The following is a 17,558-nucleotide window of genomic DNA, read 5'->3' as shown; positions in this document are numbered from 1 at the left end:
ACAAGGAAAGAAAATTTGACACATTCCTGTGGTTTCTTTCTTATACGAATTATACATTTATTTGGCCCACATAATAATGTCATAAAATTCGCATATTATAGCCTAATAGGCATAGTGACCGTTATTAAGAAACATTTTAGATTTTATGTAAGCATGGCACTAGCCAATATTACGATTTTATATGATTATTATATTGGCCCGTAATTTCTCTTGCGCTCCGACTTCTTTTGGTGGTGTGGTGCGACTCCACGTGGCAACAAATTGAGGATTATTGTAGTAACAAGAACGAATAGGCCTTAAAAGCACGCCCTACTCTCTGTGCGCAATGACGCACTTGCGCAGGAGCAATGTCACAGTCGCAACACCGAGACAGCGCCACCGATGTATTCTAAACTGAATAATAATTTTCATAAACCATAGATACGGATGTTCATCCTTATTCCAACAACGATTTGCATAACATCTCCAATCCCTTGGTGAGTATTATTCGTGTGTGTGTAATAGTCGCATGATGTCGCGCTGGCGAACTTTGACTCGAGTTTCGACCAAAGGATGATGTTGATGATGCGATTTTAAAAAAAGCTCTTGTTTTGGCCAAGTAAATTATCGCAATCAATATTATTTTATCTCCTTCCTGTGTCATGTGCTGTTAAATAGTTGCTCAATTCCATTGGTTACAAGGCCATAGAAGTTTAGGAATATGGCGCCTCGATATTTGCGCACATAGGCTATTCAAATTGGTCCCAGTTTCGAGTTGTTTTCTCGTGGGGAACTCATCACTAATTTACATGCATCGTTTTATTCCATCGCAAAGTTCCTTATTTACTAAGATGAAGATTGTCAGGAGGGACCAACAGGCTATCTCTGTGCGCTGATATCAGACAGTCAGCTGGTGTTAGTCTCGAAGGCTACGTAACAGCTGGACAAAGATGAGAATGATACCTATTCCAGAAAAACAGCAACCATAACATGTTGTGTATAATGAATGAATATCCTATTGATAAATTGCCTGAACAATCACAGATATATCACCTGTCAGGAAACTGGCTCAAAGAGCCGGTATGTAGAGCTACTTCATAGTTTCCTCTTTCCAACTACCCATATGACCTCCATTTAAGGGGTCAGAGGTCACCATAGTGTGCCCTGTGTGTACCTATCTCTCATTCCCCCCCAGTGAGGGTCGTGTAGTGGGGCCCATGAGCGGTGGATGAGGCTGGGGTCCAGATCCAGCGGCGCCCTGCAGCCCCCCAATGGTCTCCCCCACTATGAAGGCTCTGGTGGACGCTGTGTGGGCGGTGTGGAGCATCGGTGCCTCCGTCTATGACTACATCCACACCAGCGCCATGGAGGAGCGCATCCACACCCTGGAGACCGTCATCACCATTCACCAGTGTGTCATCGCAGCGCTGACCGCTGGAGTGGTGGTGCTCTTCACCTACATACTGCTGAGGAAGCACTGAGGGGGAGTGAGGAAGGAGAAGCCACGCAGGGCCCAGGAGGCAAGTTTTGAGGACAACACAGAATTACCATAGTGATCAGAAGCATTGAGATTCTGGGTCTGGAAAGTCATCCAGAGCCCTGGAGAGGCCTACATGGATTAGATGGAGCAGGACTTGATTAATAAGGGATTTTGGTTACTAGCAAAGTTTTTGGCTATTTGGCCTTTATCTCGACTGCCAATTGTACCATTCTGCTGCGGAGGTGTTGCTGGACACTGTGTCTCAGGGAGTCAATGGTTTCACTCACTTTGCACCCATGGAAGATGAAGACATGGGCAGAGATGGGCCAAAGATGCATAAAAATGTATCTTTTTACAAATACAAGTTACTCTAATGACCAATGTATCAAACTAAAATACAAAATACTTTTGCGAAGTATTGTATTTAGAATTATTTATTTTTTAATACAAAATACATTTGCAAGTACACGCATTCACTACTACAATATTCTTAGTAACAGAAACAAAAAAACCATTTAACTTGCTATGACTGTACTATGTTTTTGTTTATCTACCTTGGTTGAATGCACTGACTAAGTCGCTGTGGATAAATGTCTGCTAAATGACCTAAATGTAAAAATGAACAATTGCAAAGCACACTGGGTATAATTATTGGCCTTATTTTGTGGGAGGAGCTCATCAACCTAATGGTTTGCTTTGCAGGTGTCCATTTTTACATTTACATGTTGTTCATTCAGCAGACACTCATATCACACCATAGTGCCGTGACTTCTGATACCAATGATACCAATGCAGGGTGAAAGGGGGCCACCAAATGTTGAACCGCTATTAAATACAAAAGGATATAGAAAATGATTTTGTATTTTGAAAATATAAATTACAGGTCTCAAGTATGTAAAAAACTACATTGGATTGTAGTTCAGGCCGGTGAAATACAAATGACAAAATACTCAAAAGTAATTGAAATATGAATTTCAAAAACATGTGACAGGAATACTGCCCATCTCTGGACTGCAGACTGTAATCTAATAACACACTAAAGGGATGCTAACTATCATTAGATTGCACATCAATGGTTTGCCTGCCTTAATATGCCTCAAGTGGTTTCACTCCCCAGGTGGAATTACATTATTAGTTAGTTAGGTTTTCATGTTGACTCTAATTGCTTATCCCACCTGTATGATGCATGGGAAAACTGTAAACTGGGGATTCCCTCTTCAAAACCATGATTGTACTAGGTGCCAGCCCAACAGACTATACAGGTCTATAATTGGAAGTCTTGGTCATGAAGATGAAAGCGTTCACTTAGAGGTTAACTATATCACCCAGTGAGGGAGAGTGGAATATCATGGGACAGACTGAATGTATTCTCAAGAGGCCTTATTTGTTGTAGAAAACTGGCCTCAAGGTTCTCCTATGAATTCCTCTGTAGGAGAAGGAGTTTCTGTGAAGCATTCAAAGGTCAATACACTGGTCGCCATGAATGCCATTTAGTACAGTACATGTTCTTTGACAAAACTTCTTTAAAGCATGTTTATTTGATTACTAAAATAAATAATTGTAGATAGTCTTGTAATGCAAGACTTTGTAGTGGCATTTCGTGGCGTTAGTTGAACATGGCTACAGCTGTGAAGGTTACGTCACTGGAAAGAGTATTTAGAAGCATCCTTACCTGTAAAATGTGAATCAACCTGAATGTTTTGGTATATTGTTTATAAATGTTTCAGTAATGCTCGCTCTTAACATTTAAAAGGGTATTAAACACATTGTAGGACTTAATATATTTATGGCAGTTTAAGTGCAATGTTATGTTGTATATTTAATTTAAATTTTTCACTTGCTACATTATGATGAATACACAATGTTTGCCCTATCATCATCTTGTTCAGATTGGCCAAATGGGCCTCAATGGAATGTTTCAGGTAAATCAAGTGTGACTTACAGGTGACAAACGGCCTCCATGGCAACAAAACATTTAATCACCTCCTGGATCTTTGTGTGAATGTACAGTGCCTTCAGAAAGTATTCAGTCCCCTTGGCTTTTTCCACATTTTGTTAAGTTACAGCCTTATTCTAAAATGGATTAAATAAAAACATTTCCTCAGCAATCTACTCACAATACCCCATAATGACAAAGCAAAAACAAGTTTTTTGCTAATAAAAAAATATATGCAAATATGGTTTCTGTTTTTCATGACTATTCAGACCCTTTGCTATGAGGTTCAAAATTGAGCTCAGGTGCATCCTGTTTCCATTGATCATCCTTGATGTTTCTACAACTTGGGAGTCCACCTGTGGTAAATTCAATTGATTGGACATGATTTGGAAAGGCACACACCTGTCTATATAACATCCCACAGCTGACTGTGAATGTCAGAGCAAAAACCAAGCCAAAGAGCTCAAGGGAATTGCCCGTAGAGCTCCGAGACAGGATTGTATCGAGGCACAGATCTGGGGAAGGGTACCAAAACATTTCCGCAGCATAGAAGTTCTCGGTAACACAGTTGCCTCCATTCTTAAATGGAAGAAGTTTGGAACCACCATGACTCTTCCTAGAGCTGACCGTCTGGCAAAACTGAACAATTGGGGGAGAAGGGCCTTGGTCAGGGAGGTGATCAAGAACCCGATGGTCACTCTGACAGAGCTTCATAGTTCCTCTGTGGAGGAACAGCACCACTAATCAGGCCTTTATGGTAGAGTGGCCAGACGGAAGCCACTCAGTAAAAAAAGGCACAGGACAGCCCACTTGGAGTTTGCCAAATGGCACCCAAAATCTCTCAGACCATGAGAAACAAAATTCTCCAGTCTGAATGCTAAGTGTCACGTCTGGAGGAAACCTGGAACCATTCCTACGGTGAAGCATGTTGGTGGCAGCATCATGCTGTGGGGATGTTTTTCAGTGGCAGGGACTGGGAGACTAGTCAGGATCAAGGCAAAGATGAACAGAGCAAAGTACAGAGAGATCCTTGATTAAAAACCTGCTCAGGACCTCAGACTGGGGTGGTTCACCTTCCAACAGGACGAAGACCCTAAGCACACAGCCAAGACAACGCAGGCTTCGGGACAACACAGGCTTCAGGACAAGTCTCAATGTCCTTGAGTGGCCCAGCCAGAACCCGGCCTTGAACCCAATCAAACATCTCTGGAGACCTGAAAATAGCTGTGCAGCAATGCTCCCCATCCAACCTGACCGAGCTTGAGAGGATCTGCAAAGAAGAATGGGTGAAACTTCCCAAATACAGGTGTGCCAAGCTTGTACCGTCATACCCAAGAAGACTCGAGGCGGTAATCGCTGCCAATCGTTCAAAGTACTGAGTAAAGGGTTTGAATACTTACGTAAATGTGATATTTCACTTTTATTTTGCATAAAATAGCAATTTCTGAAAACCTGTTTTTTGATTTGTCATTATGGGGTAATGTGTAGATTGAGGGGGTAAAACTATTTACATTTTAGGATAAGGCTGTAACCTAACAAAATGTGGAAAAAGTCAAGGGGTCTGAATACTTTCCAAAGGCACTGTAATGGTACTAAGGGTCAGGAGAGTGCAATGTTCTGACTGCAGATAAATGTCTTGTGTAGAGCTAGATCTGTTGACTCTGTAATCAATAAAAGGTTTCACAAAGCACTGGTTGGTCAGTGGACATACTGCCATCCCTAGGCTCCAATCTGAGTAAGCAAGTCAGGGGTCGTTCAGGGACAGGGTCATAACTCACATGTATATAAGTAGTCATGTGACGCACTGGTTTTTAAAACAGAATAACGATAATCCCATGTGCTACGATGTGTGATATTGACCTACAGACGGAACACTGTAGAAATACCCTGACAAAGGAGACTGTTCATGGCTTTATTTCAACTTAACAGCGACAAAGTTAATGTTTTGTAAATACATAATAAATGCTTTGTAAATTCAAACGTTATTCTTACTGATGTGTACATGAACATAACTATCTTCACAAAGAAATGATTCAAGTTGTAAACTAGCATGGGAACACCACGTCGTATACAAACTGCAAGGAAATGTAAAGTACAAATTTAACTCGTCATATAAACAGAACAGCTTGTTATCCCTGTCTCTAGGTAGCTGCCCTTAACCACAGATCTACCCTAACCTTAACCATTAGGATGATGTGGGGGGGTCAGGTGTGTTCTAGATGTGTCCAGTCTGCAGCAGGGTGTACTGGGCAGTGAATCTCTCCACACTCTCCCCCTCCAGCAGCTTCATGGCTCTCCAGTGGATCTTCCCACAGTTTTCTGGATGGCCGCTGGGCCCAAGCTCCTCTCTGATGTACTCCAGCCACAGATCTGGAGGGAAAAAGCCATATACAGTCCTGAGTGACCATCTCAACTTACTTTATCCCAGAAAACTACACGGAAGTAAAGGTTTATATTCATGCCATACTAAAACACCTCAATCAGCTAATCAAAGTTGCTGTTGAATCAGGTGTGTTAATGTTGGGCTGGAATAAAAGCCTGCAAACCCTGTAGTTCCAACCATGTATGTCTTGTTCGTTCTTCTACTGGCCTATTGGAAGTCTTTTAGTTGTTAGTGTAGCAACTGACATGCAATAATCCCTGGACTTATTTGAAATGGGCTGCTTTGAATGCGTTTTTCAGAATCTCACCATCATCTGTGGAGCCGAATTCCCTCAGGGCTCTCTCATAGAAGTCCCTCAGGTTGCTCATCTTGGGAGTCACCTAAAAGAACAGTCACATCATTCCAGTCAGTACACCAGCCTTGACAACGACCATAGGAGTCGGCTATACAGGACAAACAGATCTGGGAACAAAATCCTAACAGTGAATAGGTAATCCCTCGATACAACATTTTGTACATAAAGCCACAACAATATGTGGCGATATTGGAACAACAGGCTAGTTTGAGACGATGCTTTAGTTGGTTGCGACATACATTTGTTTGAGCATGGACATGTGTTCTTGTTTCCCCCATACATTGTGACTCACTCACTTGATCTTTCTCCATCTGGATCATTCTGGTGAAGAAGGCCTTGGAGAAGGGCCGGCTCTCATGCAAACTGGAAAATAAGAAAAGGTCCAACTTAGTTTTTCTTCTACAAAATGCTGAACTTAAATGCGTATTAATAAGTCGTCATCTAAACAAGGATACCTTGTTGTACAAAATAACTACTGTGGATTAGAATCATCATTGTAATGATTGCCTTCACAATGCAGAACTGGTGAGAAATGAATATTCTAATAGTACTATTAGTATTCAGTACCTTGTGAAGGTCTTCCTGGCTTTCTTGTAGCCTCCGGCCCTGTAGGACCAGTCAAGGTACTTCTCCTTTATCTCCATGGAAACAGCAGGCACCACAGACAGCAGACCTCTCTGAGAGCAGAGGAAAAAATGAACCATTACAACTAATTCTCATCCAACCAGACAACTTTGTATGTAGGGAAATATGGCTGCGTTTACACAAATTGGTCTTTTGACCAATCAGATCAGCTCTGAAAAAGATCTGATGTGATTGGTCAAAAGATCAGAATTGGGCTGCCCATGTAAACGCAGCCTATGAGGCACTACTGCTTTTGCACTATGACACAATGGAGGCTAAGAATGACATAGAACCAGAAAAAGCTTGGTCAAAGCACTGTCTGGACAGAGCTTTGAATTATCACAAGTGTAAACTGGTATTGTATTAAAATAAACTAATGCAATTTCAGAGGTTGGGCTTGGTTCTGTACCTGAAACAGGGCCTCAGTTTCCTCTGGGCTCTGTGATGTCATGCTCCACTCCACCTGCAGCTGCCACAGGGGCAAGCTCAACTGTCAACAGACAAGACCAGGGTGGTTAACATCAAGTAAGATGCTTCTTTTACATTTAGAATATTTTCATGGGTTGCAGGGCTGGAAAATTGTTACCGGTAAGTACTCTGATGCTCCAAACATTTTTGTAAGATACTCCTTTTCCCAAAAATCTTTGTCAAAATGTTTTTTTTACATTCCAGAGACAATCCCATTTGGCCTATATTATGTCGCAACTCGCACCCCGGATCAGCAATGTCTTTGTGACTACATAATTAAATAACGAACTGGAGGGTGACCATACGCCCCCTCACACAGTCAGACCCTTCTCGTTAGCCGCCCCTTATATTGCACAACACCCGTCATAACAATGAAAGACTAGCTACAAGATCCATATTGCAATAGATTGCCTGAATTGATGCAATAACAATAAAAGGATACGTTAATAACAATGTGCACCAGTTGTTTTAAACTACTTCTACTAGTTTGATTGTAGCCATCAATTGCCCCATAAACAACCACCCATATTAGCAAACTTATTTCATTTCTCTAGTGTAGGCTACTTATCATGACGATATCAGCAAAATGCCTGCGATAAGTGATCGGTTTATCATCCTAGCTCTACTACATACTACCCACTGGGCACAGATGTCAGTTCAACGTCTAAGAACGTGAAATCAACAAAGTCCTGGTACCTGGTATTAGTTCTAGGTTTTTACAGTACCTGAAGAATTTACCTGTAAGGAAAGCCTACCTGGTATTAGTAATTGGGTTTAACAGTACCTGAAGCCATTCTGTCAGATTGTCATGTCATTTGACCATGGGAAAAGGAACTACCACGCAAATACTGCACTGTGGGTTTGATTGAATTGTGCCCTTCCAGTCATATTGGAACTGGTTTCTAGAAGGGAGTAGCAGTCATTTGAGGAAGTTAATATGCTGTAGGAAATTATCTGGGACAGAGTTGGAGCTGCCCCACTTTCACAGCAGCCCTTAGTGACCGTGTGTGTGTGTACGTACCTTGGGATTCACGTGTGTCAGGGCGTCCTGGAATAGCTTGCCTGTGGCGCCACTCCCCAGATGCACCATCGTCTGCAGGGCCAGGCACCACACGTCCACAGATTGTCTGTAGCGCTGGGTGGCTGCCATGGCAACCGCAGCGGTCTGCTCCGAGTCTCCTGATGAGAGTAAGACCTGCAGCTGAACAGACCGATGGAGGGACACACGCACAGGAAACCGTTACATGTTGTGAACCTCATGTATCCCATTGGTTGCTATGCTGTATGTTTATACACTTGCTGTCCTAGATTTACTCTTGCCATAAGAAATCTTTTTACCCAGTTCTTGTAGAAGTCCTCCTTCAGCAGTGAGGAGTCGTGGGCACGCTGAAGCACTGCCAGCAGCCTCTCCTGCCTCTGAGGGATGCCAACACACACACACAGGCCAGATTTCAGTCTTAGAAAAACCCGACACTAATTTCACTAATATACTCGTCATTAACACTAGATCATCAATCTATCAATATTATTCAATAAAAAGTGCTCATCGGCAATTATAGTGATGATTTGAAATGTAACCTTCTCCTTCAGCTGCTGGACGTTGGTTTTCCTCTTGAACCTCTCCAGGCAGAAGGACACGTAGCACGCCCACATGGCCTCTGGAACACAGCAGAGAGACCACTCATCACTAGGGTTGTTGCCGTGACTGGCAGTCATGAGTCATGACCACGGACAAATTCCACATGAAAGTTGAGTCACGGTATTCTCCTATTTTATTTTAACATTTTAGTCATTTAGCAGACGCTCTTATCCAGAGCGACTTACAGTAGTGAATGCATACATTTCATGCATTTTTTTTGTTATTTTTTGTACTGGCCCCCCGTGGGAATCGAACCCACAACCCTGGCGTTGCACACACCATGCTGGTGTTGCAAACACCATGCTCTACCAACTGATGCGTTGGTAGTACCCAACTCGCTAACGATGTCAGAAAGCTAATGGCCAGCTAATCAGCGCTTTATTGTCCCTCTAATCACTCTGACATGAATGCAAATGTAGGCGACATTGTTTGACCTCACTATGATCGATCAATTTGAAGTTCAACAACAGGTTGAAACTGAATGGAAAACATGGTCGTTGTGGATCTTGTTTCAAAGCCAAACAACGAAAAGGGACTGCGCTTTCTAAGGTGATGATTCATTCAAAGCATTTAAGACGTCGCATGTAGAACACCCATACGCATAGACCTACAGTGCCTTGCGAAAGTATTCAGCCCCCTTGAACTTTTCGACCTTTTGCCACATTTCAGGCTTCAAACATAAAGATATAAAACTATTTTTTTGTGAAGAATCAACAACAAGTGGGACACAATCATGAAGTGGAACAAAATTTATTGGATATTTCAAACTTTTTTAACAAATAAAAAACTGAAAAATTGGCCGTGCAAAATTATTCAGCCCCCTTAAGTTAATACTTTGTAGCGCCACCTTTTGCTGCGATTACAGCTGTAAGTCGCTTGGGGTATGTCTCTATCAGTTTTGCACATCGAGAGACTGAAATTTTTGCCCATTCCTCCTTGCAAAACAGCTCGAGCTCAGTGAGGTTGGATGGAGAGCGTTTGTGAACAGCAGTTTTCAGTTCTTTCCACAGATTCTCGATTGGATTCAGGTCTGGACTTTGACTTGGTCATTCTAACACCTGGATATGTTTATTTGTGAACCATTCCATTGTAGATTTTGCTTTATGTTTTGGATCATTGTCTTGTTGGAAGACAAATCTCCGTCCCAGTCTCAGGTCTTTTGCAGACTCCATCAGGTTTTCTTCCAGAATGGTCCTGTATTTGGCTCCATCCATCTTCCCATCAATTTTAACCATCTTCCCTGCCCCTGCTGAAAAGCAGGCCCAAACAATGATGCTGCCACCACCATGTTTGACAGTGGGGATGGTGTGTTCAGGGTGATGAGCTGGGTTGCTTTTACGCCAAACATAACATTTTGCATTGTTGCCAAAAAGTTCGATTTTGGTTTCATCTGACCAGAGCACCTTCTTCCACATGTTTGGTGTGTCTCCCAGGTGGCTAGTGGCAAACTTTAAAACGACACTTTTTATGGATATCTTTAAGAAATGGCTTTCTTCTTGCCACTCTTCCATAAAGGCCAGATTTGTGCAGTATATGACTGATTGTTGTCCTATGGACAGAGTCTCCCACCTCAGCTGTAGATCTCTGCAGTTCATCCAGAGTGATCATGGGCCTCTTGGCTGCATCTCTGATCAGTCTTCTCCTTGTATGAGCTGAAAGTTTAGAGGGACGGCCGGGTCTTCGTAGATTTGGAGTGGTCTGATACTCCTTCCATTTCAATATTATCGCTTGCACAGTGCTCCTTGGGATGTTTAAAGCTTGGGAAATCTTTGTGTATCCAAATCCGGCTTTAAACTTCTCCACAACAGTATCTCGGACCTGCCTGGTGTGTTCCTTGTTCTTCATGATGCTCTCTGCGCTTTAAACGGACCTCTGAGACTATCACAGAGCAGGTGCATTTATACGGAGACTTGATTACACACAGGTGGATTCTATTTATCATCATTAGTCATTTAGGTCAACATTGGATCATTCAGAGATCCTCACTGAACTTCTGGAGAGAGTTTGCTGCACTGAAAGTAAAGGGGCTGAATAATTTTGCACGCCCAATTTTTCAGTTTTTTATTTGTTAAAAAAGTTTGAAATATCCAATAAATTTCGTTCAACTTCATGATTGTGTCCCACTTGTTGTTGATTCTTCACAAAAAAATACAGTTTTATATCTTTAAAGCCTGAAATGTGGCAAAAGGTCAAAGTTCAAGGGGGCTGAATACTTTCGCAAGGCACTGTATATATGAGCCCAAGCCTGAAAGAAAAGCCTGAAAAAAAGTGATACAGTACATAGCCTACTGCATATTAAGCACAGCAGAAAAACAAATTATATTAAAAAAAAGAAAAAGATTTTAAGATGTACTTGGTACATAATTGGTGTAGGCTACAAACTCTAGTAATCCCCTTTGAGTGTGGACTGCAGTATTATGCTTACTGGATGGACTGGTTACCTTATGCTACGCTCCAAAACTCTCTCCCCATCAGTCTGGGAGGGAACGTATAGGCCTAGACCAGTGTTTCTCCAAGCCTGGTCCTTGTGTAACCCCAATAATACACATGGACAAACACCATATTCAACCCATTGAGGGCTCGATGGTTAGCTGACTAGTTGACTCAGGTGTGCTTGTCCAGAGTTACAATACAAATGTATACTGTTGGAGTACTGGAGGACCAGAGTTGGGTAACACTGGCCCAGGCCATGTGTTGGTTCGTTGATTGTGCAGGGCGGCTTACAGAGTTAGCCTACAATAGTTAGCCTACAATTATAGTGAATCTGTATTTGATATTATTAGGATTTTGAATAACCTAATAATGGCATTTTTTTCCTCCTCTCTCCTTCATTCCTTTCTCCAGCGAGCAGAGAGAGGAGCTGTCAGCAGTTGAATTAAATATGTTCTGTTGTGAAAACGTGATTATTGATGTTCCTGAACAGATTTCACTTTTTTTAAGCACTGGGTAGCAGCAGGAAACAACAGGTTTGGAGACATCATGGCATACGGTTTGAGCGGAATATGACCCGTCACGCAGCGAGAGGATGCTCCTCAAACAGTGGTTGATGCGTGGAGTGAAAGTGTTCTTAGTTGGATTTTGTTCCAATAGGGACATATCAGCGGCTTGGTATGCGGAGGCCTGGAGATGCTAAACGGGTTTGTTAATTAACCATCAGGTGGCATGCCAGTTACCGTCTGACAAGATGTAATGACTGCCGCAGCCCTACTCATCATTTACAGAGGGAAAACAATCATGGTTGTTTGTAGAGATGGGCATGAGTAATCGAGTACACAGACGTCAAAACACAATCTTCAACCAGATTTTTTTTCCTTCTTCAAATACGGTAAAACTATATTTGTCTAATTTACTTCAGAACTTTTCAATATTAAAATGTGTTATATTGAGAGAGCGGGGTTAACTATCACATTACAACTTTTTATTTAAGATTTAAAAATATAAATGGCAAATATTTGATGGCAAATGTTTCTGATTGGCTGGGAGAGGTTCAGGCACACAGTGTTAAATGGGCAGTATCAGCATGGCAGCCAAACGCAGTAAGGGTTGGAAGTATATTGAGTAGTTTGCAATGCAAATATCAAGCTCTCCTATCATAGCACAACTATCACCATGAGAAATCATATGCTTATCAAGCGCAAAGAAACATTCTCGGAGGGGGAAAAGCAGCAGCAATCTCGCACCAGATCTACTGTCACTGAAAAGCGCCGCTGAGATCCTTCCAGAGCAGAGCAGTTAACACAGCTCATTACTGTTTCAATGAATGATTCTCAAATGGCTTGTTTTTTTATTGACTGAATAGATATGGGGCAATTTCAGTTCATATTTATTTACTTTGGACTACGTAAAGATAGGAATCAAAAACCTAACTGAGGGCTTCTACAAGCAAGCGCCACCGCTGAGGCTACTGCCTTTTTTAACATTGTGTTCCACAATATAATATAACCAGTTGATATTACAGTTTCAACATCTTAAAATGACACTTGTTTTTTTATTGGCTGAATATATATGGGGCAATTAACAATTAGGATTTATCTGTATGATAAATTAGGCATTGCTGCGCAGTGTTGGCATATAGACAAATGCAAAACAAAATTTCCAGTGCAGCCCTTGTTTTCTAAAAATAATTGTTTTTATTTGAATACTCGAGTACCAGGGAAAAAAAACAAACGCGAGTCCTCAAACAGTAAAAAAAAAAGTCAAATGCCCATCCCTAGTTGTTTGTGACCAACATGATTCGAAGCAGTGTCTCCTGGATCCCAGAGGACGGCATTAGCCCACCTAGGTTTGGGAAGCAAATGCAACTTTTCAGGTCTCAGGCAAGGTTACCCATCACGAGCGTGGTCCTCGAACCTCCTCTGTTACACTTCATCCAACACGTCACTTGTGTTGAGTTGTGTACTCATTGTATCGTGTCTATCTGTGTTGAGGTCTTTACTTGCATTATGTTATGTCTACCTGTGTTAAGTTTCGTGTTGTGTCTTACCTGTGTGTTTGTAATGTGATGTGTTTGTCTAACCTGTGTTGATGTGGGCATTTCTGTTTGTTGTGTGTACGTACCTGTGTTGAGGCTGTTGAGGCCCTCCTCGTAGACCTGGCAGCAGCGCTCCTCTCTCCTGGCGATGTCAGAGGCCCGCCCCTTGGCTGACTGAAGCTCCTCCCCCACCGTCGCCTCCAGTTCCCGCTTGGCCATGAAGTCCCACGTCAGCGAGTCGTCTGTGTATTTGCTCTGCAGGCTGGGGACAGGACATTCAGCATGGTCAGTGTGTGTTGTGTCACGTTGAAAAATGAATACAGAGATCAGCAACCTAAAAATGGAGCCTTACTCTTGTATAATGGTGTCCTGTAGTTCTTTAGTGAAGTCAAAGATGGCGGCGATGGTCAAAAGAGACAGGATGAAATCAGCTCCTGTGGACAGCACAGAGAAATCCACTAACATCTCCAAAACACTGTCTCTACTCTCTTAATAACCAAAGTAGACATGCGGATGACTGTTAGGCAATACAAATGGCATAGAACAAATACAATGCGATGGAAAACAGCTCACCTTGGATTTTCCCAGTAGCATCTCTGTACACCACCTCGGCCAGTTTGCCACTCATGATCTCAGGGGAGAACTCGTACTCTCCCTGTAGAGTGAAGAGGACAATCAGTGACCCAGAACAAAAAGAAGAAACTCAAAAAGGTGTGTGTGTGTGTGTACTCACCATGTCTATCTCAGCCTGCGCCAGCTCCTTCTGTTGCTTCCTCAGTTTCTCAGCGTGCAACAGCTCCATACGGAAGTACTGTTCAGGTAGAGACACGGGTATCAATCATCCTGGGGGTTTTAACAGTGGTCCTGCTACATTTAGGCTTTTGTGTGCATTCAGTGTTTGCTACCACAGCACTTAGATTTCCATAGCATCTCAGCTTCGAGCCAAATATGGTAATTCTTCAATTCACTGAAAATCAAATGCCACTCCGTACCTCTTGGTAGACCTTCTTGCTTTCCGGGTGGAAGCGCAGGGCCCGCAGGAACAGGTGTCTGGCGCTCTCTGACGAGTTTCTGTCCTCCAGCTCGCTCTTGGCAGCCATGATCCAGAGGGCTGGAGAAAGGAGAGGCAATCAATGATTCTGCTGACTAGGCTGTCATCCACTCAAACAACTGGAGCAATGATAGGACCGTGTGTAGTGTAGATAGTGGTCCTTTGCAGCTCAGTTGGTAGAGCACGGCGCTTTTAACACCAGGGCAGTGGGTTTGATTCCCACGAGTACCCATACATAAAATGTATGCACACATGACTAAGTCGCTTTGGATAAATGCATATGGTAAATGGCATACTATTATACATTAAGTGTACAAAACATTCGGAATACCTGCTCTTTCCATGACAGACTGGCCAGGTGAAAGCTATGATCCCTTATTGATGTCACCTGCTAAATCCACTTCAAAATCAGTGGAGATGAAGTGGAGACAGGTTAAAGAAGGATTTTTAAGCCTGGAGACAATTGAGACATGGATTGTGTATTTGTGCCATTCAGAGGGTGAATGGGCAAGACAAAAGGTTTAAGTGCTTTTGAACAGGGTATGGTAGTAGGTGCCAGGCGCACCAGTTTGAGTGTGTCAACTGCACCACTGCTGGGTTTTTCACGCTCAACAGTTTCCTGTGTGTATCAAGAATGGTCCACCACCCAAAGCACATCCAACCAACTTGATACAACTGTGGGAAGCATTGGAGTCAACATGGGCCGGCATCTCTGTGGAACGCTTTCGACACCTTGTAGAGTCCATGCCCAGAAGAATTGAGGCTGTTGTGAGGGCAAAAGGGGGTGCAACTGAATGCGTTCCTAATGTTTGGTATACTCAGTGTATATTACAAGGACATATGCCATTGACGTGGTATGTCACCATAGTATAATGAATCTACCTGGTTTCTCAGGATGAATGGCAAGCATGGAGGAGAACACCTTGCCGAGTTGAACCTTTGTGTTCTATTTGAGGAGATAACAAAAATAACCGTTTCAGCACCAGAACACAACATTTATTCAACGTTTATCAGTAAAGAACCCAAGATAACTTAAACTTACCCATTTCTTACAGAAAGCAATGTGAGAGAGCCACAACTGCACATCATCCTGCAAAAAGAGGAGATCTTATTTGTCTGTCCATTGACTTCTTTGGTGCGTTCTGCATAGCGCTGTTTGATATATTCAACATCCCGTAGCTAATAGCTATGTCACATAGGGCTTGTACAGTACCTTCCATTTAGTTGTGGCCCTTCTGAAAATGCTGTTGATCCTCGAGATGATGGAAAACTCTATCTCCTCTCTTTTGAACTGATAGCCGATCCGCTAAAAATGAAACATGATGAGGAACAAATATGAACTCCTGATACAGATATTAAATATTTCCATAGTTCATAGAACTTCAAATGGATTTGCAGGCATTCATTGGTTGTAAACTCTAGCATGATGCTGAAAGTGGATATTATTATTAGTGGATTCTGTCGTTGCCATGGTGCTGTATGGCAGCCAAACAGAGAGCTCTGTATATTTTGTACATATTTGAGATTTTAATGTTTTTTTTTTTTTTAATAAGTCATTGATTGTTGATTGCATATATATCTGGTTGTTTTTACCCATGAGTGATGGCAAGTCTGCTTGTTTAGGCTAGCTAGATAGCTAGCTGCCGACTAACGTTTGCATTTAAAAGACGCAGACTCAGCACTGGATTCTATTTAAATTAAAAAGTGGAACATTGCCTGTCCGACCTCGGAAACAGACAACTAGGCTTATATTAAGCCCTGCCTTATAAGACCTGACTGCATTGTGGAAATGGCAGAGTGTTCGTAGCGAGGATGACTACTGCTCTGGATTGATGTGTGGTGAGCTTTTTGTGCCATAGTAACTGCAGAGACATCACCCAAGTGGGTGCACAAGTCCAGGCTACAGAGAGGTTGAGCTGAGGACGACATCAGGGCCACCAAGCCAACTCCATCACCTGGCATCACAGGAAGGCTACAGATAGGCTGAGGACAACATTATGGCCAGCGAGCCAAATTAAATGCATCACTATCACACCGGTGGGTTGCCAGAAGCACCAGTCTCTGCCATGAGCTGGCACACGCCGGAACTCTCCGAAGCTGGCTTCATCAACATCACTTTCATTGTTTTGTTAATATAATTGTTATTTTTTATTTGTAGGCCTATACCACAATTCAACTTGTAGCTGCGAATGTGTAGCCTACAAAATGAAATGAACCAATGAAACAAATCCTTCATGTATATAATAATTACATATGAGATTCAAAACTTACTGATCTTCTCTTCTTTATCAGCTCTAATACATTGATTTCATACTGAAATAACAAAGAAATAACACAGATTAATACATACTTGTTTTTGATTGCCCATACTCACATTTTCTAGCTGTATTCACTGGTATTTGGCACTCACCTGAATGTATGCAATGAAGTCAACTTTGGTTATGATCAATCGATGCAGTTTGTATTCTAAAGCTGTCGCCCTTTTTAGCATGGATCTGTAATTGGGAGATTAATCGGATTTAATATAATTTCAAAGATTTTTGCCAACATTGCTAGTTAGCTAAGCTAGAGTGTTTTTAATCTTACTTGACTTCTTTTTTGCTGAACAGTCCCACTCGCTCCAACTGTTCCAACTCTGGGATTCGATTCTCGATCCGCTGTTGGACTATCTCAGCCATCGTCACTTACTTGGTGCTTTAATTTTGACTGCCTTCTGTTGTAAATGTTATTAAAGTATTCCGTAAAAACAAGAATAGTGAACTAAATTAGCCCAAAAGCATTTTTCACACGTGTGGAAGTTGTGATTGCTGTACTTCCGGTTCCGTGCTTCAACTTAGTCCGTCCAAAAACATGTGATTTTACAATAAATTACCGCTTGACACGCGAAAAACTTAGCATTGGTTTTTATTATTCGACCATGCATTATAAACATGTGTAACTGATAATGGTCGGCATTTACATTCACCATAAAAATATATAACATAGACAGTATATTTCCTATCATCAGTTTTCTGGTTTGCACAAGTTCAGAACTGAGAATATTTGGCAACAACTGTTTCTGCAACAAGTGAATTGATTTATAATTGGCACCAGAAATATGCAAACGGCTAGGCAGAAAAGTAAACAAGCTTCATGAATCATGCCCGGTTGGTGGAAAGATTTCCCGCAAAAT

General features: G+C 42.1%; 1 protein-coding gene and 1 long non-coding RNA gene across 2 annotated transcripts; one reads left to right on the top strand and one right to left on the bottom strand.

Moving 5' to 3' along the window:
* The first annotated feature begins 300 nt into the window (after positions 1–300).
* Positions 301–5,375, top strand: LOC106564651 (uncharacterized). Its single transcript, XR_001319518.3, has 2 exons — positions 301–476; positions 1,175–5,375. It is a non-coding gene; the product is annotated as an uncharacterized LOC106564651 (long non-coding RNA).
* utp6 (UTP6 small subunit processome component) lies at positions 5,294–17,555 on the bottom strand. The gene is made up of 19 exons (XM_014130829.3): positions 16,973–17,555; positions 16,797–16,881; positions 16,658–16,699; positions 15,600–15,692; positions 15,429–15,476; positions 15,269–15,332; positions 14,328–14,446; positions 14,069–14,146; positions 13,909–13,990; positions 13,688–13,769; positions 13,422–13,597; positions 8,804–8,883; positions 8,564–8,641; positions 8,247–8,426; positions 7,167–7,247; positions 6,701–6,810; positions 6,430–6,496; positions 6,086–6,158; positions 5,294–5,765 (listed from the first exon to the last, which is right to left on the bottom strand). The coding sequence occupies exons 1-19, from the start codon at positions 17,062–17,064 to the stop codon at positions 5,611–5,613; spliced, it is 1,785 nt and encodes a 594-aa protein (XP_013986304.2). The 5' UTR covers positions 17,065–17,555; the 3' UTR covers positions 5,294–5,610.
* Positions 17,556–17,558: the final 3 nt, after the last annotated feature.

The sequence above is a fragment of the Salmo salar genome, chromosome 12 (genome assembly GCF_965601325.2).
Source record: "Salmo salar chromosome 12, fSalSal1, whole genome shotgun sequence".
NCBI lineage: Eukaryota > Metazoa > Chordata > Actinopteri > Salmoniformes > Salmonidae > Salmo > Salmo salar.
Note: the sequence above shows the minus strand (reverse complement) of the source record. Positions and strands in the feature narration are given on the sequence as shown.

Bases quoted from the DNA above. Each gene is read 5' to 3' on its own strand.
- utp6 (XM_014130829.3), bottom strand. From the start codon at position 17,064: ATGGCTGAGATAGTCCAACAGCGGATCGAGAATCGAATCCCAGAGTTG. The intron at 13,991-14,068 runs GTGAGTACACAC...TTCACTCTACAG, and splicing joins CGCAGGCTGAGATAGACATG to GGAGAGTACGAGTTCTCCCC. The intron at 8,427-8,563 runs GTAAAAAGATTT...CGGTCTGTTCAG, and splicing joins AGGACTTCTACAAGAACTGG to CTGCAGGTCTTACTCTCATC.